At 42.6% G+C, this 22,389-nt stretch overlaps 2 protein-coding genes across 6 annotated transcripts in view; one reads left to right on the top strand and one right to left on the bottom strand.

Annotated features, from left to right (window-relative positions):
* The window catches only part of trip10b (thyroid hormone receptor interactor 10b), an 18,297-nt gene extending 10,152 nt beyond the window's left edge, over positions 1–8,145 (top strand). For 2 of the 3 annotated variants that reach the window (XM_053418963.1, XM_053418962.1), the window contains 6 exons: positions 1,159–1,182; positions 3,265–3,374; positions 4,601–4,733; positions 4,831–4,898; positions 5,531–5,637; positions 5,727–8,145. In XM_053418963.1, the coding sequence (XP_053274938.1) occupies positions 1,159–1,182; positions 3,265–3,374; positions 4,601–4,733; positions 4,831–4,898; positions 5,531–5,637; positions 5,727–5,872 (588 nt within the window). In that variant the 3' untranslated portion in view covers positions 5,873–8,145. The remainder of the gene's footprint in view (positions 1–1,158; positions 1,183–3,264; positions 3,375–4,600; positions 4,734–4,830; positions 4,899–5,530; positions 5,638–5,726) is intronic. The other variant, XM_053418964.1, reaches the window with a different exon arrangement.
* On the bottom strand, positions 7,481–22,389 carry sh2d3a (SH2 domain containing 3A). 3 transcript variants are annotated; one of them, XM_053418959.1, is made up of 19 exons: positions 22,140–22,389; positions 21,852–21,943; positions 21,607–21,724; positions 20,130–20,191; positions 19,862–20,010; positions 14,516–14,555; positions 14,161–14,277; positions 13,873–14,016; positions 13,010–13,314; positions 12,822–12,907; positions 12,173–12,292; positions 11,929–12,086; positions 11,630–11,833; positions 11,304–11,465; positions 10,861–10,976; positions 9,938–10,109; positions 9,728–9,839; positions 9,454–9,639; positions 7,481–8,830 (listed from the first exon to the last, which is right to left on the bottom strand). In XM_053418959.1, the coding sequence occupies exons 2-19, from the start codon at positions 21,939–21,941 to the stop codon at positions 8,643–8,645; spliced, it is 2,529 nt and encodes an 842-aa protein (XP_053274934.1). In that variant the 5' UTR covers positions 21,942–21,943; positions 22,140–22,389; the 3' UTR covers positions 7,481–8,642. The 3 variants fall into 3 exon arrangements, with proteins under 3 accessions (XP_053274934.1, XP_053274935.1, XP_053274936.1); XM_053418960.1 differs by lacking the exon at positions 22,140–22,389 and having other exon boundaries at positions 21,852–22,053; XM_053418961.1 differs by lacking the exons at positions 19,862–20,010; positions 20,130–20,191; positions 21,607–21,724; positions 21,852–21,943; positions 22,140–22,389 and adding an exon at positions 17,599–17,807.

Below are 22,389 nucleotides of genomic sequence, written 5' to 3'. Positions count from 1 at the left end.
AACGTCAAGTTCATTGTGACATCATCATAACAGTCTGGACTGATTGGTCTGCCGTCCCACTCGTTTGTCTAAAGTCTTTAACAGCGGCTTCCTGATCAGCTGTAAAACGCTGCTGAAGCTGAACCTGCTGGTAGGACTGGAATGTTACCGCATTTCAGCCACAGTGCTAATGTGCAATGAGGCTTTTTATGGCACACTAAAGGAAAGAGGGAAACATGCGTCATATGAGCACTGAGATAAACTTCCTGTTTTCATTTCAAAATAAAGTTACATGAACATACAAGGCAAGGTGTCACGTTACAGCTGACGGTGGATGAACCTGTATTTTTGCAGGTTTTAGGGACTTGAAAAAAAGACTCGAGTCAAATGTGGAGAACCAACTTTCGAAGAACTAAAAATAAAACCGCACAGTCGTCGAATCGTCAACAGACAAACTCGCATGTAGAACAGGACACAGCTGTTTTCTTATCTTCCTCCCAACGTCCACTGTAGGAGTGTAAGGTCTCCTAACAATGCTTTAAAACACACACACACACACCCACACTCGTAAAACTCAACACACATTCCAGTCATGTCTTACCCCACCGCCCTGTTGCCCTCGGGGGCCAGTTCTAATTCCAGTCTCCTGCACAGGCTTGCCCTAAAACACCTTTTTTCTCTCTGTAGCTCTTCATCCTCTTTATTACAAACTTCTCCTTGACTCGCTTTTTTATTCTTCTTCTTCTCTTCCTCTCAATACCAGTATCAATTTCTCCCTCCTCTTCCTCCTCCTCCACCTCCCCTGTTCCTCCACCTTGTCCTTCTTTCTCCCCCCCCACCCCCGCTCTCCCCCTGTTTAGTTCGCCCCTCCGTCTTTCTCTCCCCCGTCCCCTCTCCCGCCCGGCCGCCACCCTCTTTCCCTCCCCCTCTCCAAGCTGCAGCGCTCCCCCCTCTCTCTCTGCGTGAGGGAGTTTAGCCGCTCTGTCAAACCCAGGATTTCCACGTTAAAGATATTGCGCAGACCTCGCTTGGTGAGTGACTCTGACTTTGAGCTGCCCCCCCCCCCCCATCCCATTGATGTCATTTGTGCTTTTTGTACCTGTTCACATACTTGCCTTTGGGTTTGTTTGTTTGTTGCACACCTGTCTCACACTGACTTGTCTATTTGTCTCTGTCTAGATATCTCACGCTGAAAAGCACATGGTAACACTTGTTATTGTCATGTTAAACTTTAAAGGTGTCGAGGTGAATGAGAGGATTCTGGTGCTGGATTGATTCATTTCAAGGGGGAATACTGTATTTCAGGGGGAATGATATTTAAGGAGTAACTGCGCTCTAGATCTTTGCTGCACTGACCTCTGCAGGTGGAAAGGGGTCAAGGCCCCAGAGCTCTCCAACGTAGCTTGTTGACGCACAGTTATTTAAATAGCATAGACTGTCAGATAGCAAGCTAATAACTTGATCTATAGACTGTGTACAAAGATGGACGACAAGGCAGCGCCACAGAAGTGAAGCCAAAACATCTTAAAGGCCCCCTGGTGGCTGGCTAAAGTATAGGTCTTAAACCCCTGCCTCCTCCATGTCAGCAGATGGGCCAGAATACAAATATGTTGGCAATATTTATGTAATGATTGACCTCAACACCGAAGCTCCACTCGATGATCACTACTGCATAGAGGCAGATAGCGCAAGATAGGTAGCGCCCGTATTTTGGCTTCAGTTTTGTATAGTGGCAGGAAGTCAAGACCCGTCGTCCATCTTTGTTTACAGCCTGTGTCTTGATCCATGTACATCTGAGTCCACAGCTGGAGTCTCTTGCCTGTTTGTGCCTCTCATGTCCATGTGCAACAATCACATCTGAATCATGGCTCAAAACATCTAATTCCCCCCCCAAAAAAATAGTCTCTGAAAAACCCAGAAACCACATACCAGTGTTCTGACGTTACTAACACGGTCCCTCAAGATTCTTCTAAACATCTGGATGGTGTTTTCCAAGTTGAGAATGCATTTCCTAATCCAGGTGGAAATGACATGAGTGTCCTTGTTCTTTTTGTAAAATACAAGACAACAATAATGGACAAAAACATCAATATATATAAGATGTAAATTTAAATGAGACTGTTTCTCACTAAGATCATGGACAGTCGTTCTGGGTTTATCCAAGATGGACAATTAATGTTTTTTTAGCTACGTGGCTAACAGAAGTTAACAGTGTTAGCTCAAAACAACACAGTCATTGAATCCGGTCTCACAATTGTCTGCAAACCAAAGTCAGACAGATGATGTCGATCGACTCCAACTTTACGTTTCCACAGTGAATAGATCCTGAGGTCCCATTTACCTCACCACTAGGTGGCAGTGCAAGTAATGTTTATTATCCGGGTGCAGTTACTCTTTAATAGACACAATCAAATGAATTTTCTGATGGTAATTGGTATTTTTCTGTTTAATTCAGTAAATCAATCTATTAACTTTCTCGCAAGACCAAAATTGATTCTGTTATACCATATTGATAAATCCCTTAGTTCTCTATGTTTAACATAAATGCAAGCAAATAATGTATAATATATTTAATGTGACAGTCAAATTAAAACATAAATACACATATACCATTGCAAATACTTTATCTTTTTCCTCATTCCACTAAAGTATTAGCAGTGTGTAAGTGAAACTTTACATTTAGAACAACACAGAAGTATTTCATTAAACAATATCACACATAGACCGCTTCTTAACCTTTCTAATGTAGAAACAATATTATTTAGTTTGTCTTAATGTCCAAACTCTGTAATCCTTAATTGTCCTAATTAATATTTATTTTATTTTATTGATATCTAGGGTTTTTAGGTGATAAAAGGTCAAGGTTAGATAAACTATTAATAATCAAGCTTTGTTTCTCTTTATTGTTTCTATTTCTATGATTTGTTCATACAGTACATTACAGTATGCACCAGTTCAAACAAGAGCAGAAGCTCACTGGTATTTTCCTTTGGGTAAATGAAACGGGATGTTACAGAGTTCATGCTTCTCAAGCTGTCTCTGACATTTGTGTGATTTCTGCTTTTCCTGTACTGCTTGCAAATCAAAGTTTGTTTATTTTTGTCATGAAATAATTATGTGGCTTCTGCTTTTTGGGATCTTTGATTGAGAAACTCCTTCACAGTGTTAAACTGAATATAGACGTCCGATTAGCAGAGGGAGCTGAGGAGCGACATCTGGTGGTGAGTGTTGTTTGCTGTTCACTAAAGTGCGTGTGCGTGTGCGTGTGCGTTTTGTTTCGTGCAGCCGACGGCTTCAGAGGATTTCTCTCACCTTCCTCCGGAGCAGAGGAAAAAGAGGCTGCAAGCGAAGATCGATGATTTCGCCAAAGAGCTGCAGAAGGCGCAGGACGAAAGGTGATGACCTCATCAGCACATATCACTGTTGTCTCACAAAAACACATCTGAAGCTTATGAATTTGTCTTTACATCACATTAGGGTGTTTTAGACAAACATTTTCTCCATGTTGCATTGATCTACAAAACACAGGGATTCAGTGAACAGTTTGTTTTGGGGCTGTTCATAAATCTGAAACTCTCGTCTGGGCACAATCAATCAGTTGCTTCAGAGTAAAATCAGTATCTGGGTCTGGGTGTAAAAAAACAAAAACAGTTGTGGCACATTTTTCACAGACATTTCTCACCACTAGAAACATGTTCTATTGACATTATTGTGAAATCCTTGATAGTGAAACCAGGCAACCACCAGATTAGAGCCCAACCCATGTGGATCTTTTGGGGGCTGATATCTAATACTGATATTAGTGAGTGAAAAAGTCCTGGTACTGAAACATCCACTGATAAATACATATAGAAATATGTATTTACATAAAATATCTCTAAAATCTTCTACGATGTTCTTATCAAAACCATAGGACAAAGACATTTAATTGTGGCTTGATGTTTTACAGTTTAAACATAAACTTAATGATAAATGAAAACAAAAAGCAAGTACATCTTATTTATCCTGTAAGAGAAGTTTTCATATCTGCAAACACAAAGGATTTCTGTGATGTGTGTGATAGCCTCCTATTGGCCGGTTGTCAGTAGCCAATCAATGAAAACAGTTGGGTTCTGAATAAGATGCATTTTTATCTTAGTAATATATTTGAACAGTCACTTCTGTCTTAGTTGTTCTGAGGCTCCAGTGATGTCTCCCAGAGTTGAGGGACATTAGATCTATGAGGCGTCCACAAACTTTTGTGGACTTTGTCTCTTTTTCACAGTTTCGGTCGGGTCCCTTAGTTTCAATCTGAGTAAACTAAAAGCTCCCTCGTGCTTCTAACTTGGCGGCAGCGGTTTGAGGAAGGATCTTTCCTCCTCTTTTCCTGTTTGAACATGACAGTTCCCCTGAGCCACGATCACAAAGTTTCACTCTTTGATGTGGAGAAACTGGACTGACCTGTACTGAGCCACGATCTCTGCCCCACCGGGCCAAGCCTCTAATACCAGTACATGTATAATTCAGAAAGTCTGCCGACCCCTCCCCTCCTTATCAGCAGGGCTGCACTGGAATGGGGCTTCCTTAATCAGTGCTCGCATTTCAAAAACAATAACATGTCCTCCTCCCTGCTTGACCTCAGTGAGGCGCTGGACAAGATGAAGGGCGTGTACGAGAAGAATCCACAGATGGGAGACCCGTCCAGTCTGGAGCCTCAGATCACAGAGACCACACAGAACCTGGGACGCCTGAAGGGGGAGCTCGCCAAATATGAGGTACTCCCTCACTCACTCACTCACGATCTCACTCACTCACTCACACACGATCTTCAAGTATTTGTGCTTTAAACTCTTTATCTCTTGATCGTCCCAGTCGTGGCTGGCGGAGGCCGTGGGAGGAGAAGACTCCTCCAACACCATCAACAATAATATTCGACACGGGTAAGACCTGGATTTAAAGGAGCAGTTTCACATTTTACAAAGTACATTCATTCACTTTCTTGCCCTCAGCAAAATGAGAAGATCAGTATCAGTATCACTGTCTGGAACAAGGGAAGTTTCTGTTTCGTCTGTCAGCAGGATTATTACAGAACTTTGAAGTGAAACCAGATAAACGTCTGGAACCAGGATCTCACCTCACTCTTGTTTATGGTGACCCCTAGTGTCTGTATGACAAGTTTCAGAAGGTTTCACTGTAGAATTGTTGAGAAGATTAAAGGTAAAATAGGCAACTATGTCATTATTGCACTCATAACTTATTAATGTCAATTCATATTATTATTTTAGATAATATCACCTCACTCTTGTTCACAAATTATTATCTGAGAAATCAAGGAAAATTTTGAGAAAGCTCATGTCTCTCAAATACTAAAGATAGTAAAAATAAAAATCCTGGATCCGTCCCCTGATCTGGATCGGCACCAAAAATGAAACAAAATGTCGGCGCTGACCCACATCAAGTTTCATGGTCATTTGTAATATTATTTTAGCGTTAACCTGCTAAATAACAGACAAACAAATGCAGACAAAAACATGTGCATTCATAATATGTGTGTTTAAATGTGTCTCTCCAGCGTTGGAGCAGCCGACCAGTCCCACAACATCTACACAGAGTTTGACGATGAGTTCGACGACATGGAAGCTCCCATTGGCCAATGCGCCGCTCTCTACACCTTTCAAGGTACATCTCCTTTATTTATATTTGTGTACATATAATGTTTGTTTTTTTATTTCTCTGTTTATACATCTTTTACTTGTGTTTGTGTGCAGGCAACAGCGAGGGCACCATTTCCATCACGGAGGGAGAAATGTTGAGTGTAATGGAGGACGATAAGGGAGACGGGTGGATGAGGGTCCTCAGAGCCAGTGGAGAGGAGGGATATATACCGTCGTCCTATGTCAAAGTCAATCCTTAACACACACACATACACACTACACACACTACACACAAACTCACACATACACACAGTACACATTTAAAGCTTGTGATGGAGGCGTGAATGCAAAGTCAATCCAGATAATTGGAGCAGTTCTCCTCGTCCTTTGTCTCTCGGCCTGTGACGTGTACAGTGAAATGATTATAGAGCTCGATGTCCCGGCCGTCTCTCTGGACTCAGAACGCCAGTCCTGTCAGCTCGTTTATAGATTTTTTTGTTTTTTTTTAAACCAAACTTCTGAATGTATTCCTGAACTTTATTTTGTCACCTTGCTAAAGTGACGACTCGTGTTCAGCTTCACGGCCGCTCCTCCTTCACGCTGCTGTTTCTAATCCCCTGCTGAACTTTTCCTGTGCCCGACTCCAGTCTTCTCCTGAAACCTCTTTACTGCAGCAATAATGTGACTTTTTTTTTTGTTTTTATCATATTGATGTTTGATGACTTTGAACTGGATGAAAACCACTACCCTCTACAGAGTGCACTAAGAATAATATCATTTTAAATATCTGTCTTCAAACAATATTCAGCCGCCCGTTTGCAATAGAAACAGTTTTCGCTTGCTGAGACCATTTCTCTTGATAGTACTGGTCTGCAATTGTCAATGAGAAATTCAATGAGAAATGCATTCTTTGTGTTACTGTCACACTTGCAAAACACAAAGAGGGCGGTCCCCAGTCAAACATGTGACAAATTAAAGCAACTCTCTGTAGCTTGTACTGAGCAACAGCGCCCTCTGCAGCTACACTTGGTGACTACTTCTGTTAGGGTTTGAGTTATTAATGGGTTGAAAAGTCTCAATCGCTGAACTGACACACAACTGAATGGTTGATATTACCCATGATCCCCTGCTTCCTGAAACAGAAGAGCTGCCACTAACAAAACCATTTTTAAAGTTTCCTGGCTGAATATCAGAGAAAACTCTTGTATTTAATAACTTAAATAACTTTTTAACTGATCTACAGTTCAGCTAAACTCTTAAACTCTCAGTCAGTTCCACACAGGAGATCAAACCAACTCGCCAAAGTTGAAAGAACAGACGTTCAGGGTGAAGAGCAAACATTCTCCACACTCATTTTAGTTTTAAATATTTTAAGGTAAATGCATAGTGTTGCTTTAACTTCAAGTAATTGTCAGAATATGTTTTTACTCGTCTCTCACAATCAAAGCGCATTAGGAAGGGAATCCTCATTGGCCAATATGTAAAAGAGGATTCATTGCAGAAAGCAGAAACTGTTTCAGTGCGTATGTGGACATGAGATTGTTGTTAGACGTGAAACTATCTTTTTAACTTGACATCCTATATCCCAGCTCTTCTTCTACAATTGCAAGAAAACCCTTCTTTGCGAATGTTTTTGTGAAATTCAAAAAAGCACAAAATGATCAAAATTCAAATACAGAATTTATCATTTTTATAATTCCTGTGAACTGTCTGTATTTGAGGTCGCGGCCTCAGTGCTGCTCCAGAGATCATTGCATACCACTGATCTTATGACATCTGATAGTAGGTGCAACTCAAACAGTAGATAGAAGGCAATTATTCAGTTTCACTCTCCAGTGTTGCACAAAGCGTGGCTGGGATCTCGTTGGACAATCTGTTTTGATTTTCCATGTTTAAAACCACCTGTTTTTATATTGTGAGCCTTCAGACCTCCAGCATCGCACTCCTCCTCTTCCCAAGTCCTCAGATACCACTTAATTTAAACACACATATTGAAAGAACCAGTGAGAACAGGATGGATTTCAAAAGGGATGAAATGGGAGTTTTTGAGTTTTAGCTCCTGAGCTCCACAGCCAAGGGTGACGAATTGTAAAGAAATATTTAAACGTGGTCGGATTGTTTAAAGAAACACTCGATGTGTTTTACAACGTGTGAAATGCTTCTTTGTGGCTGATCTATAATCTATAAATGTGCAAATGTTAATTCTCAAAAGTTTAAGAGCCAAGATGTCTCCCACTCCACTGAAAAGGATTCCAGTGTCAAGACGTACAAGAGATTCCTCAGACTCGTCTTTCTGCACAGTGAAGGTCAAACACACTCGAGAGGCAACAAGACGCGACATGATTTTTGACTGGAGACTCCAGGTTTAAGAACAAACAGTTTACACTTTTCTCTCTGTGCCATCCTGTCCTGCACTAGTAAAAGTTTTCTCCACATTTTAAGGGGTTTTTATTTTACAATCCATTTTTAAACTGAAAATATATGTATTACCTTGTATCATTTGAGTCATAAATTGGGATTTAAGAAAAGAAAAGAGCCTGAATTCTTGTGTTTTTTCTGTTTCTTGTCATTTATGGGAAATGCAACATGTAAAAATTGAAATATGACTAAAAGTAAACATTCATTTATTGCGTCATATGTGAAAAAAAATGACTATTTCCAGTGTGGCTCCACAGAGCTGCAGTTCCTGAACTCAGTTTTAATAAAGTTCGTGCTGTGTCCATTGGAGCCTCAAGTATCCGAGTGTCAGAAATGCACAATTGGAAAAGTAAACAGATATTTTTGGGGTAAACAATGTCAGATTTCCTGCAAAAGGAAAATGGATCAAGCAAAGTCCTTTTCACAGTAAAGTCAGTCCAGGCAGTTATTACTTTTTTTACAAAATTTGTCGCTCACATCTCAGCCAGTGAAGGAAAAAATAACTTCTCTCTTTACGGAGACCTTCACACAAAACTCAACTAAAAGCCTCTTTTTGTGTTTGGATGCTGATGTCCCCTTTCAGCCAGTGAAGCAGGCGCCTGCGGGGTCAGGTTAAAGTGTCAGGTCCAGTGGGGTGATCTCCACAGGCTCCAGTTTATCCGAGAGAACACAGAGGATTTTGTCAAACTTCTCGTAGCGCTCCTTTCTGCTGGCGGACGCCCCCGACAGACCCCAGAGCAGGCGCAGGGCGAACTCCGTCTGGAAAACCTCCAGCAGCTCGGGGACCGGCTCCCAGCCTCCTGGAGGAGCAGTGTGACAGACATGTGATGAGAGCAGGCACCACACAGGATGGACCTCTCTACTTCCTGTCCGAGCGGGTCTATCTTACCTAACAAACTCTGCCTCTATATACATGTGAATGGATTTAGGGTTTATGTTACTGAAATAAACTAAAATAACATAATTAGTTAATTAATCAATAGCTTGTTCACTATATCTTAAATCTGAAGTTTCAAAGACATATCCATGGTATCTTTTTTTTACATTTGTGAGTCCAGCTTCCTCTGTTAAACCCTGAAGATCATAAATATGTCATTATCAGAAGTCATATTTCAATTTCAGATTGTTGTGCTGATTTTTGAAAGCAGGACTTTAAACTCTGCTGTAGTGAACTTCATCTTTCTACTCTTTCTTAATTTTTCTCTAACTGAAACTCACTCTCAAAGGGATGGAAAAACATTTTGTTATTGAAAAGTGACTTCCTTCTGAGCAGGTGACATTCTCAATTTACGACCAGCTGGCACAGTTTGGTTAAACGCTCGTTGAGACAAGTTTCACGAAACAAAGACTTGGGATGTGATATACTGTTACGATGTTCCTGTCTGTGAAAAGAGAGGACATTGTCGTTGGTGCATGTGTGTACCTGTGAGCAGAGCGTGTGCGTGCTCCTGATAGTCTTTAGCGTGTAGTGCAGCGCTGCGAGCCGATTGGAGAACATCGAAGAGAAGCTCACAGCCCCTGTCGCTGTTCTCCACCGGGTCCTCGCCCTCCATGGTCATCAGCAGGGGAACGAGGTGTGGCACGGCGATCGGGCCCTGAACTACAGAGTCTACGGAAAAACATGAGTTAGTGCACAATATTATCTAGTTTAGAAAAGGAGTCACAGCATCATTTTTGGGGTAAAAACCAAAACTCACCGTCTCCCTCGTTCAGCGAGTTCATGAAGGGCTTGAGTTTCTTCTCAAATAAGATGGCGCTCTCTGTGTGGTTCCTCCGCAGCCCTCGCCACGTCATCTCCAGGCGCTCTATCTGCACGTGTGCACACAGAGTCATGTGTTAAAAGAAACTTCAATCAGTTTCCACATGATTTTACATAAATGAACGTTTCTCCGTCATCATTTCACCACCTGAGGCATCTCCAGAGCCTTCATCACGGCCGAGAAGGAGTAAAGGTTGTGGGTGTGGTCTTTCAGCGCCTGAGCCAATGAGATTAATTTATGTAACACAGTTGCCCTTTGGCTCACGGTTCCCGTGCAGCCCAGGATGTCCACTGCGACTCCCAGTGCGATTAGATGATGTCTAAAAGAACAGGAAAGAGGGATAACATGAAGATTTGGCTCGACTATGTTTTCAAACAGCTCATAACGTGTTAGTAATGTGAGATAAAACCTGAGCTAACTTCCAAAATACTGATAGGAAGACAGGGGACGGATCCAGGATTTGTTTTGTAACATTGCAAGATGGTGCTTTTCTGCATTTTTGCTGATTTCTCAGGGTAAAATAAATCAAGTTTATAATAATCTGAATCTTATGAATGTAAATATGGTTTCAAAAGGTGACTGTTGTGCCTTGAGTAATGCACAAAGTATTTTAATTGTGTACTGTTGTGTACTCAAGACTTTGGTCTTCTTTGTGTTACCTGTCCCTTTATGTCACCTGCTCCTTTCCTGCATTTGTTTTGATGAGCTGAAAACAATTTTTTACTCTAGTGGACGATAAAATTTGATTTTATTCTTTCCAATCATCCACAAATAAAGAGTTCGATTCCTGTGACACTGATTCTGGAAAAATGTGTCACTTTCAAATTGACTTTCTAATGATTTCTGCACCAGAAAGTTTTCATACATTGTTTTGAAGTTACACTGATAATCAGAGATGAATAACTTAAAACCTGTGTGACGAATAAAGCAATGATATCTTAATGGCTCGACACAGTAGGGAGAATTTTTTTGGGGGTAAATTTGAGTGAAACAACCCTTTAAGATACAGCATTTACTAATCCATGTCATACATGTATTTTAAGCGTATAAAGGGTGTCAGCTGCACGAACCTTTCTAACAGGTCCTGTCGTAGCTGGTGTCCATGTGGCAGAGTGACCAGCTCCAGCCCCGATTCAACTCCCATGAGCCTCTTCTGCTCCTCCGTCACCCCAACGATCCGCGCTACCTGCATTATCACCACAATGAACGAGGAGTGGTCAGTCGGGTTTTACAGCCAGTTTGCTGCAGGATTATCAAAACTACTCTGAGCGGTATCTGTTTGTGGAGTTTGCTGAAATCACAAAAGTATAAACCAGGGCAAATAAAAGTTTTTAGACTCTAAAAAAAAAAGTCTAATACTCTTTAACCTTTAAGCTTGAGAAGTCTGTTTGTTTTAAATAAGCTCCAACATGGCTAGGGCACAACAAATACAAAAAAAAGAGTATCGATTCTCAATATGTAATCCATTGTGTGTCTGTGTGTGTGTTTGTGTCTTGGTTAAACTGTATTGTACCTGGCAGTCGACGCTGAGTATGTGCAGAGCGGTGGTGTTGGCGTCCGAGCGGTTGAAGAGTTCTTTGAGCGTCAGCAGGACGCTGGGCTCCAGAGGCCGGTTGTTCTCTGGTAGAAGGAGCGACTCGAACTTATCCAACTGGAAACTGGACTCCGACTCAATCTGTGACAGTGTTAATGACGTGACAACATAATTATGTTAGTATTTTTGCGTTGGTGATTTCATTTCCCTATCAGGATTAATAAATCTGTCTATCTATCTCTTCTTAGAACATCAGAAAATACAACACAACACAAAAGTAAATTTAAAAACTCATAAATACAAACATGTGGTCGTTCAAAGTGCCAGTCCTCCCCTCCCTCTGCTGCTGCCGTCCTCGGCGGCTCTCCGTCAAACAGTGGCTGAGATGATTCCTCGTTCTTCTGGGCCTCCAGGAAGCCGAAGGAAGTTTCTGTGAGGCGGGCGCGGCTCTGCCACTTCTCCTCCGCACGTAATCTGTCCACGTGGCCCTTACTTTGGGACAGTGGCACCTTGACACAACAGCAAGGGGATGAACTCTCAGTGGAGGATTTACACCTTCCCAAATAGAAACAGAGGCTAATAAATAAAAAAAGGGTTTTCATACCTGGATGACCAGCTCAGTGTATAAAGCGGAATAGTCTTCGTCCGAGTCTGAGGGTGGAGGAGGCGTAGCGTTGGCAAAAAAAGTGGAGAATCTTTGAGGCTTGGGAGGAGCTCTGGGGTGCAGCTGTCCGTCTGAGCCCCGTAAAGTGACCCCACCACCTGCAGCCAGAGAGGGGGACTATGAGTGTGAGTGGTGAAGCTTACGTAGAATAAGGAATGCACGTGTGATGGTGTAAGCATCATACCCGGATGGGAGGGGCGTGTTTTTCGAGGTCGGGGGCTCAGCAGAGGTTCACTGCCTGTGCGAAACACAGGGGAGATAGGGGCGGGGTCTTTGTCTTCTGAAGGAGTGGTCTGTGGAACACCTGAAGAAGAGTAACAGCAGCCAGGTTACAAATAAACCACAGAGTTGTAAAGCTCCCGGTCCCTGTCGGCTCTAAAGGAGACGTTTACTGCTCCTATTCAGGTTCACCGTTTAAATTTGGGTTAATACTCGAAAAGGGTTTTATCCTCTAATGTTGAGAAAACACAAACTGTCCATTGCTGCAGCTCCTCTTTTCAGCCTCTGTCTGAAACTCTCTGTCTGAGCACCTGCCTCTTTAAGGACCCCCTCCTTATAAAGCCCAGTCTGCTCTGATTGGCCAGCTGGCCTACTCTATTGTGATTGGTCAACTGCCTCCACTGGGTGTAGGAAGTGTTGTCATCAGCTATTGCTTTACTTGGCTTTCTTAGGGGGCGTGTCAGACTGGCTGCCAGTCATTACATCTTGCCCCCAACAGCTCAACCAACCCTGGATTCTTGAGGCTGATACTAACATCCCTGACTCAGAGTTTAATATGTTATGAATCTATCGGCCAATATTTTCAAAAATGTGATTTTCATTGAATAATGTACCAGTTCGCAGGTTGCTGTCGGACTGGGCCGACTGAAGAAAAGGCTTCCGTCCCACATTCTCTAGGTTCGCAGGCTGACTTCCTGTCCTGCAACACAAAATAAAGTTCATGAGCTATGAATTTATATTCACGTTCATAAGAAGTGTGTTTCATCGTTATGCGCGTGTACGTGCACTGCACTCCTTCCACCTTAACAGAGGGTTGATGAGATGCAGCGTGTCGGCATGCGTGGAGCTGAAACTGAATCTTTTGTTGGGTTCACTGTTCTTTTCCCGCCCGGCACCTCTGCTGCTGCTGCTTTGGCCGCTGATGCTTTGGTTGTCCGCGTTCTGCTCATTGATGACACGCAAAGGAAGCGTCCGCGTGATTGGCTGAAAGATCACAGCGCCTGAGGCCTGGGAGATGGGCCGCCGGCCGCCCACATAGAACCGGATCAGAGCGGGAACATTGTCAAAGCGATCCTCCTCGAACTGGAACAGCTCCCGAGCGTGGCCCTGTCACACAGATGGAAGCACACACACACACACACACAGAATATCAAGCAGGGACTTTAAGGAAAAATCCATCTCCAGCCCTCGGAGACGAGCAAGGTTCAGGTTGTAGCTTAAAACCACATTAATTTAAGAAAAAGGAACAAAAAGGCCATAACTATTTCTCAAACCAATCGACCCAATTGATCCAATTCTCCACTACTGGTCTCCCAGCTCAGTATGTTCCAATTGTATGAGTGTGCTTTTTGAAAATACTTAAAATATGGATCAACTGCAGACATTTTTATTACATTTCAGGAGGGATTCAAAAGGGTTTGGTACGTTTTTTTCAATCACATTCATAATTAAATAATTAACGACGTTCTTCCCAACCAGGTCAGAGCACAGGAATAGAAACAGACCCGACTAAAACCTGGGTTACAGGTGCTGATGAAAAACTGTTCTGAAGGGAAGTAAAAGTAAATCTAACGTAAAAGTTTCTGATGTTGGGTCGTATTTAGCTTATGTTTGACATGGGTCGTCCATCTTTATATTCAGCCTATGGGACACATACAAACACACCTGTTTGGGCCGAAGAACCACTCGTATGATCTTAAAGTGCATCGGCCCGTTCTTCCAAAGGCAGCTCAGAACATAGTCTCCGGGGGAAGAGCTTGAGTCCCGGACCAGGAAGTCTCCGTCCCTCCCAAACAGAGACTCTGCAGCCTGGACACAAGACAGCAGGATAACAGGGTTAGCTGTGTATAACTTGGTCCCAGGGTGAACTCCATCTATTACTTTAATTTTTGTGTATAGAATGTTTTAATTAAGTGTAAATGCAGTGAGAATAGCATGTGGTCCATTGAGCACCTCTCGGGTCAGTTGTCCGTGGAACCACGCATGGCTCCTCAGATCGTCGGTGCTGAGCTTCAACTCCTCCTCCAGCTCCTTCTTCAACGAGTCCATCTCTCTCCGGCCACCGAAAACCTGCAGAACAAACACACAAACACACACACACACACACACACACACACACACACACACACAACACACAAACACACACACACACACACACAGAGCAGCCAAGCAGAGACCATAGTTACACTGCATGTTTTCTGTGCTCACATTTTCTACTAGCTTGGCTATTAAGGGTATCAAATATGCATGAAAAAGAGGCTCCACAGAGCAGGTGAGAATGGGACAGGTCATTGGTTTAGCCTCTCACCTTCAGCTGGCTGAGGTATGCACTGACACTCCTCCGCTTGCTGGAAAACAAGAGAGAACTAAATTAATCCCTGGGGAGCTGCAGATGATGGTGTCATGTTTTTCCTCTGTACGTGAGCGGGACAAGGACAGAGGACCACGGCCAAGGTCTGCGTCTGTCGTTAACACCACACAACTGACTTTTAATAGCCGGCCTCTTTTTTCCTTCTTCCTTCCTTCCTCCCTGAGCCTCCAGCTTCCTGCCTCTGTAAACACGAGGCGAACACACGCACAGCTCAGAGCTCGATAACTCCCACAGAGATGTGACGGCTGCTCCTTTGCCTTCCTTCGACCCTCAATATTACTGTTGACATCCATGGAAACTAAATACACACATTGTGTGTTTGTACATGAGTGTATTAGGTACTGATTGGACTAATTCACTCCAGTGGGTCAGAAAACTTCAAAAAGTTGTCTTCTCATTAAGGTTAGAATATTCAGGTTGGGTTGAGACTGTTTTGGAAAGGAGGTGATTCCATGTTATTGTTGTTTTGGAGGCTGCAGTTTTTGTTGCTGTCACATTAAACTCCTTCTATACGAGAGACCAACCGACAAATAGAAATCACACAGGCAAATCTGAATTAACATTTGTGAATGCAGATATGTGCCGATACAAGCACTTTTATTTGACTGCATAAATAATACAGAAAACATGTGTTTATACATAAAAATGCTTAGATACATGTTTATTTCTACATGAAAAATTGCTACCGATAAACTTATGATTTTAATTTTAAGTATTATACTTCGTTCTTGAAACATTACTGGGAAATTGTAATATAAGAGATCTTTATACTTTTATACAGGTCTAACGACAGTGGAACCAGTCTAATAAATGCAAACCACCTGTATGTTTTTAACTGAAGTCCCACTCAGTTGTTAAAACTATGAAACTCACAGAGAAAGGAACATGACCTTAATGTGCTCATTAGTCCGGAAGCTGCAGCCGTGCTCACTGACCCAGGACCTGGAGAGACCGGGTCCACGTCTCACACTTTGATTATTGGGTTTTACAACCAACATTACACGAGTCCTACTGTTCTTTAAAAGGTTTTCTGGGTTATTTGCTAAATAATTGGGTCTTTAAAATTGTGAATAATGCCCACTACAGTCTCCTACAGCCCAAGGTTGTATCCAAACTATTGTGTCTGGCGAGCAGGACAGAACCTATACATGAGAAGCTTACAGGCTCATAACGGGTCATGTTTGGCCTGAAAATCACTTCCTTATCATTTATCTAAATAGTACAAATTAAGTTTCTATTAATTGACAATTAATTCAAATAAAATACAGCAAATCCACTGATTATTTCATATTTATTTCCTACATAACTCGTCATGTAACCCAACACCAAGTATCCAGAAAATCAGCCTATTAAAAACTGTACTGCATTATATTTACACCTGCCTCCAATTGTTTGTCCAAACTCATTGATATACACTCAGTTTGCAGTTTATTAGGAACACCTAGCCAATCCTACTGCAGTCTTATTCTGCAGTACGGCAATAAACCCAAACAGAAAACAGGCTAGAATGTCCAGCTTGGTGCTTGTATTATTTTTGTCCAACACCTCTCGCTCTATTGCAAAGTTCCAGTGCAGAACTAGCTGCATCCTTCAAAATGATCACTCAGCCGAATCAACACCTTTTGACGATTGAATTACATAATAAAATCAATCAACTGGCACTCAGTGGAGCACTTAACTCCACCAAGGCTGAGCAGTCTTACACATGATTGCTCTGAGGGTACAGATATAAAAGAAAAAGGAGCGGCATGAATAATTCATTTGTCATATAACATAGTTAAAGATAGAAAAAAATACAAGATTAACGCCTCAATCTGCATCCACACTAAAACTGAATGGGTTCTCCTCTGACTCAGGCCCTATCCCTCCACCACGTCGGGTGGAAATTCTGAAATCAAGTAGTTTTTGCATAATCCTACTAACGATCAAGTTAACAAACCAAGAACGGCCTTCAGTGGAACACACACCTCCACTAAGACCCAACAGTCCCCTAAAGGTCAGTGGAGCTGAGCCTTACTTCCTGGGAAATCACCATAACAATGTTGAATAAAAAATTATTTAAAAAGTCTGGATTCACACGGTAATCTGAGAGGACTTCTCTTTTGACCCAGGTCTCATCCTTCTCCCAAATTTCGTGAATACGCGTTAACTAGTTTTTTTTGGCGCAATCCTCCTGAAATTCAAACCAATCGACCAGTGGGTGAAAGCATAACTTCCATCCAAGGGAATTAAACCTTCTAGCCTTCATGATGGTAGGATCTATTAAAGGACTGTTGACTGCATTACTTTTGGCTACCTAATAAACTCCCAGTGCGAATGGGAAGTTCTTTTGATATCCTAAGCAAAAAATAACACGTAAATGGCAACGTTTTCGAGTTGAATTTGAACGTCGGACACTTGGATGACACCACAGGAGAAGTAAGGAGGCATTTAATGTTATTTTTTTTTTGTTGTTATTGTAAGTTTGAAGAATTGGTGACCAATTTACTTCACTTGTGTCAATTGTAAAAGTTCAGAGGACTGAAACACTCCATCGGCACAGAGGTGAGTAGGTAATGAGTGGGTTTTTTAACTATCCCTATAAAGTTAAGAAGGTGAACCTGATAGAAAGGAGATGGTGGCAGCTGTACAGGACTCAGGGGCCCCAGCACAGACACACAGCACCACAGACAGACCACAGACAGGTCCCAGGTGGGGCTAGCTCCGAGCTAAGAGGAGCTACCTCCAGTGCGAGGGGCGTTGGCCCCGCACAGCTCCACCGGAGGAATCACCTGTGCCGCAGAGACACTGTTGTGAAATATCACCTGAAAACACACAACTTAAAAACTAGTTCAACATTTAAACATTCGAGCTAAAGGCTAAAGTTTCCTGACACGTGCGTCAAAAGTCCGCGAAGTTATCGAGAAGTGACACTTTGTTCAGATTTGTTTGAGAGTCAGAAGAAGTTGTTACAAAGTGTCGTGACAAGATCTCGCGTGGATTGAGGAGCGTCTGTGGGTTCGAGCCCGGCTCGGTCCTACCTGTGTGTGTGTCCGCTTCAGCGCCGCTCCGCCTCCGACATGCTTTACGGTTTGTGGTTCAAAAACTACAACAACAACAACAACAACCGACGGAGCTTCTCCTCTCCGGTGCTCTCTCTCTCTCTCTCTCTCCTCCCTCTCAACCCTCGTCCTCCTCCTCTTCTGCGATCAGACAAGCTCCAACAAGCCCCGTGTTCACCTCCTCCTCCCGCGCCTCCCCCTGCTCCACCCGCCCCGGGCTCCGCCGCTGAAACACCCCGCTATCTGACTCACATTCCTCGGATGCCGACACATCACCTGGCCGCAGGACGAGCGGCTGCACGGAGGTATGTGATGGTAAATCACTGTCTGCAAACTCCAGCTGTCTCTGTTACCTACACATATTTGTATAAAATATGTGTTTATGTTGTGTTATGTATCAGGTAAATGTATAAAATACTTTCATTAATATCAGTAAATGTTTGGGTTCAAGCAATGAATCACTGAGAAAGAAAGGAAGTTGTTTTATATCCTAAATAAGTTATTTGTCGTTAATTATAGATGTTAAAAGATTCCAGGATCCAGATCTTAATCTGGATCTGCAGCCAAAAATGAAAAGGTCCTTCCCAGAATCATCTGGTTTGGATTTGTTCTCTTCGGTCTGGGCCCCCGATTGTCTTTATTATCAACACATCTGACAGTTATTTATTATAATAAGTTATTGATTTGTTTACATAGTATAATGTATCAGGTAAAGGTAAACAAAAAAATATTCAGATAAGATTAGATTGGATAGGATAAGATGATCCTTTCTGAGTAAGTAAGTACTAACTAATCTGAAATACTTAGATGTAAAATCTAATATACAAATATTTGCAGTGTGAGAATATATAGAGTGAATGGACAGAATGAATATTACACAGTTAAGAGAGTTAAACCAGGAGTTGCTGCTGGAGGAAGGAACAACCCTCTCCTCCAGACACTCAGGGTGAATCACATCTGATTCCAGTAAATGATCTAATTCTTAACTCATAAAACAAGTGTAAATAAAAAAGGAAGTGGTTTTATAGCTTCACTTAGATATTTGTCATAAAGTATAATTGATAAAAGATTTCCAGGATCCACACCTTAATCTGTATCTGCACCAGAATTGAACAGGTTCCTCCCGAGGCCCGGGCACCATCCCTCCACCACCTCCACCGGAAATTCAGTTTCGTAGTTTTTGCACAATCATACTAACAAACAAACCAAGAATAGCACACAGGGGGGTGCATGTCTTCCCAGGGGGGACAGGGGTGAAAACATAACCTCCCTATAGGGAATCATCAAAAGGGTTGTCTGCCTTTCTTCTTTTCTTTATGTTATATTAAACTAACATCTGATAAAACAAGACATTTGAGGACTTGTGCTTTTACAAAAGTATGATGGATAATTTTTTTATGGAAAAAGTAATCAAAAAAGATAAGGAAAGTTCATTCTTAACGCCATAAACAATGGTTGTGAAAGTGGAAGTTTTCCCTATATTTGAAATTCTCTGTTTACATGATCTGACCATGCAGGTGGGTCTGGTTTTATTTGCTCAGATTGTGAAACAGTCACCTTTGAAACTTCTGCGGCCGACCTCACAACGATAGCAGTGAATGGACGTTTGCTTGTGCTCCCTACAACATGGGAAAGTTACAGCTGTGATTCTCTTTATTCAAACTTTTGTCCTTAGTTCCTGTCAGAGCTGTTCCCAGTGAGGTGTGCGGGTCATTCAGAGTAACTGGAACATGGTTGGTTGAAAGACAAGTTTCTGTAAATGTTTGCAGGACCAGAAACTAAACACCCAGTCACTCTCACTTTATTCAGAGGTGGGGAAATCATGCAGGTGTGTATCTCAGACCAAAACTCAAATCGACACAAAGCCTAAAACCATTGACGTCTCCCCGGAGTGAAGTTTGGCCCAAACTTCCCGAGTTGTGCTGTTTATATTGTTAGTCACCAGAAAGCTGCTGTGCTCCTCACGGATGAAAGTACAAAGTAAGATCATGATGTTTCATTTTAATAAAAGTGTTTCTCTCATTAGTTCTCAGCCTATTCACAGTTCAAACAACTGCTGGTCCTACATCAGCTCATATAGTCTGACAGATTTTTACAAGGCCCTGGTTAATTATTAGCCAAACATGAGTGGACTCTCTAGAGAAATTGGATCTCGCTCTCTCTCTTTCTCTCACACACACATGGCTGCTATCTAACACTTTCACAGACACACACTGAACACACACACAGGGGGTCAGCTTACCTGCTCTTGCTGTCCCTCTCACCGATCTGAGCCCTGTCCTCATTCAGCGGGCGGAGCTGCGAGCAGGAGGCGGACAGGCGGTGTTTCTTGTCGGCACGTTGGAGGCGGGGTAGAACACTCTGACGGAATAGATCCTTCCCTGGCTTCACCTGCGGGACAAGGCACAGAACAATATAGTGCGGCTCCCAGAGCTGAAGCCCGCATTGTCCGAAAAGGGAAAGGGAAATTGTCCTCTGAGGGGATCAGGTGTCCCCCTCCGAGGTCTCACCAGGTCCATGGACGATCCCAGGGAGTACTTTCTGCTCACCCGGCGCTCCCGGACCTGCACAGCTGAGGGGACAGTTGTAAAGACATAGCTCAACATTATGGACATATGTGTACATGCTTTACTAAAGATGAAACAAAGAAGATATAACATGTTCACCTGTGAGCTTTATAGGTTCAGGTTGATTTTATTATTTTGGGAAAGAGCCTTGTTATCTAATGAGGAGTAGCCGAACCAATCACAAAGCTAACCCCAAATAAATAATAATGATAGCAATGATTTAGCATGAATTATCTCAAGCATGAACTGCATATAAAGATGGACGACATGACAGCTCCAGAAAGTGAAGCCAAAACACCTAAATGACCCCCTGGTGGCTGGCTGCAGTACTGTCAATAACCTGATCCCCTCCATGTTGGTGGATGGGATGAAAAATGGGTTGTGACTGGCTCCAAAATTATGTCACCAGAACAAGATGGCAGCGTCCATTATTTTTTGGTCCAAATTTTTGCACAGTGGCCGCAAGTGAAGTGTAGTCATCCATCTTTATTTACATTGTTTCCAAAAGGGACACGTCAGTAGAAGTTAAAATGTTAACGCATGATCAAAAGATGAGATATTATCTTGAATGAGCTTAGATCCAAAATGAACATCTGATGTAGATAAAACAACAGAATGAAGCCGACAATCATCCACGTATATGATACAGTATGAAGTGATTGAGTGATGTGATTAAAATTCATACCACAATATTTCTAAATATTACCTATACCACATGAGTCTGTATCATCCAGATGGATAGATGACATTCAAGAAATATCTAAAAGTTTTGTGAAAAAGTCTGCTTTTTCTAGAAGGAATATATTAAGTATTCCTAAAGTAAGACGGCAAAATAAATATTACTTTTGCATTTCTACCGATATTTATGTTAAACCATACCCAGCCCTGAATATAAATATACTATATATTATGGGATTGCAAATAAATTCACTTGCTCGTCCTCCAAGGAGTAAAATGTTCTCCTGCTCTCTGGGTTGTGCTGATTTATGCCCACACATAACATTTGCTGTGTGGTAATTTGAATAAACATAAACAGCCGTAGAATCACGAAATGTGCAGTAAAAGCAAAAAACTGAAATATTGAAAGGATGAAAAGTATGGTCCCTCCTCCAGACCCCCCCCCCCCCCCCCCCCCACTAAGATGAAGTAAACAAAGCATGACCTGCTTTAGGGCTCCTTTCTGCTGATATTGTATTTGGCCTCTACATATTTCTGAGGAATTTTTCAATTGCATGAACACAGACAATAAGTGAGCTTTCTGTAGCTCAGGGGCCTGGATGTTGGATTTGACTGCTTGGTGATCCAGCCTCACACGTGACCAAGAATTACATGATCGATACGACAGACTGTTCACAAAATTAAGGTTAGTTGTTGTGGGGTTAGTGTGCATGCATGTGTGGCTGGTGTGTGTGTGTGTCACCAGAACACGGGTCCAGTCTCTGCCTGTGTCTTAAAAGCTGGTTGATGATGGTTTCCCGGTGTGTTGCATCCTCGACCCCGGCTTCCCTCAGCTCCACGTCAGTTACGTTCAACAAACCCTGCAGAGAAACAGAGGGAGCAAAGGATTGAGAGGCATGGAGGGTTGTGAGGATAGAAGCGCAGGACGAATGAAGGAGATATCGACAACTACACACAAGCACAAGAAGATTATAAACATTCACCTACCTCGAGTCCATAATATTCACTCTCTAGAGTCTTGGTGTACTGGGGCAGGCCGATCTGTCTCAGCCACCAGGCGATGGAGCGATTATTCATGTCTGAACAGCAAAGGGAGAAGAATCACAGATCACAGATCACATACCAGCACAGATGCAAACTCTCACACACAGACACACACATGCTTGTACATGTTTTTAGTGCACAAGTTTCTGAGAAAAAGTACAATTGAAAGAGAAGTCGCATTCAAGGGATCCGACTGTTTGCACAGCAGCAGCAGCAGAATGTAACACCTACCTGTGTAGAGGCTCCACCGAGGCACTCTGGGACTTTAGCTTCTCTCTTTCTCCTCGTTATATTCCTATCTTCTTAACACTTCTCTGTTCCTCCTCTCTCCCTGTTGGCATTCTTGCTTTGCAGCCGCTCTCCTCTGACTTGCAGCCTCTGTCATTAACTCTGTCTCTTGGTCTTTGTGGCAGTGGAAGCCCGCTCCCCCTCAAACCTGCTGGGTCACCCACTAGGCCAATCAGAAACTTCAGTGGGCTCC

The sequence above is a fragment of the Pleuronectes platessa genome, chromosome 3 (assembly GCF_947347685.1).
Source record: "Pleuronectes platessa chromosome 3, fPlePla1.1, whole genome shotgun sequence".
NCBI classification, from domain to species: Eukaryota; Metazoa; Chordata; class Actinopteri; order Pleuronectiformes; family Pleuronectidae; genus Pleuronectes; species Pleuronectes platessa.
This window is presented reverse-complemented; position numbering and strand designations above follow the sequence as displayed.

Coding starts and splice junctions, on each gene's coding strand:
- sh2d3a (XM_053418959.1), bottom strand. CDS start 21,941: ATGAATAATCGCTCCATCGCCTGGTGGCTGAGACAGATCGGCCTGCCC. Junction 11,834..11,928: donor ACACTGAGCTGGTCATCCAG/GTATGAAAACCC, acceptor TGTTGTGTCAAG/GTGCCACTGTCCCAAAGTAA. Junction 8,831..9,453: donor CGCACACGCTCTGCTCACAG/GTACACACATGC, acceptor CTGCTCCTCCAG/GAGGCTGGGAGCCGGTCCCC.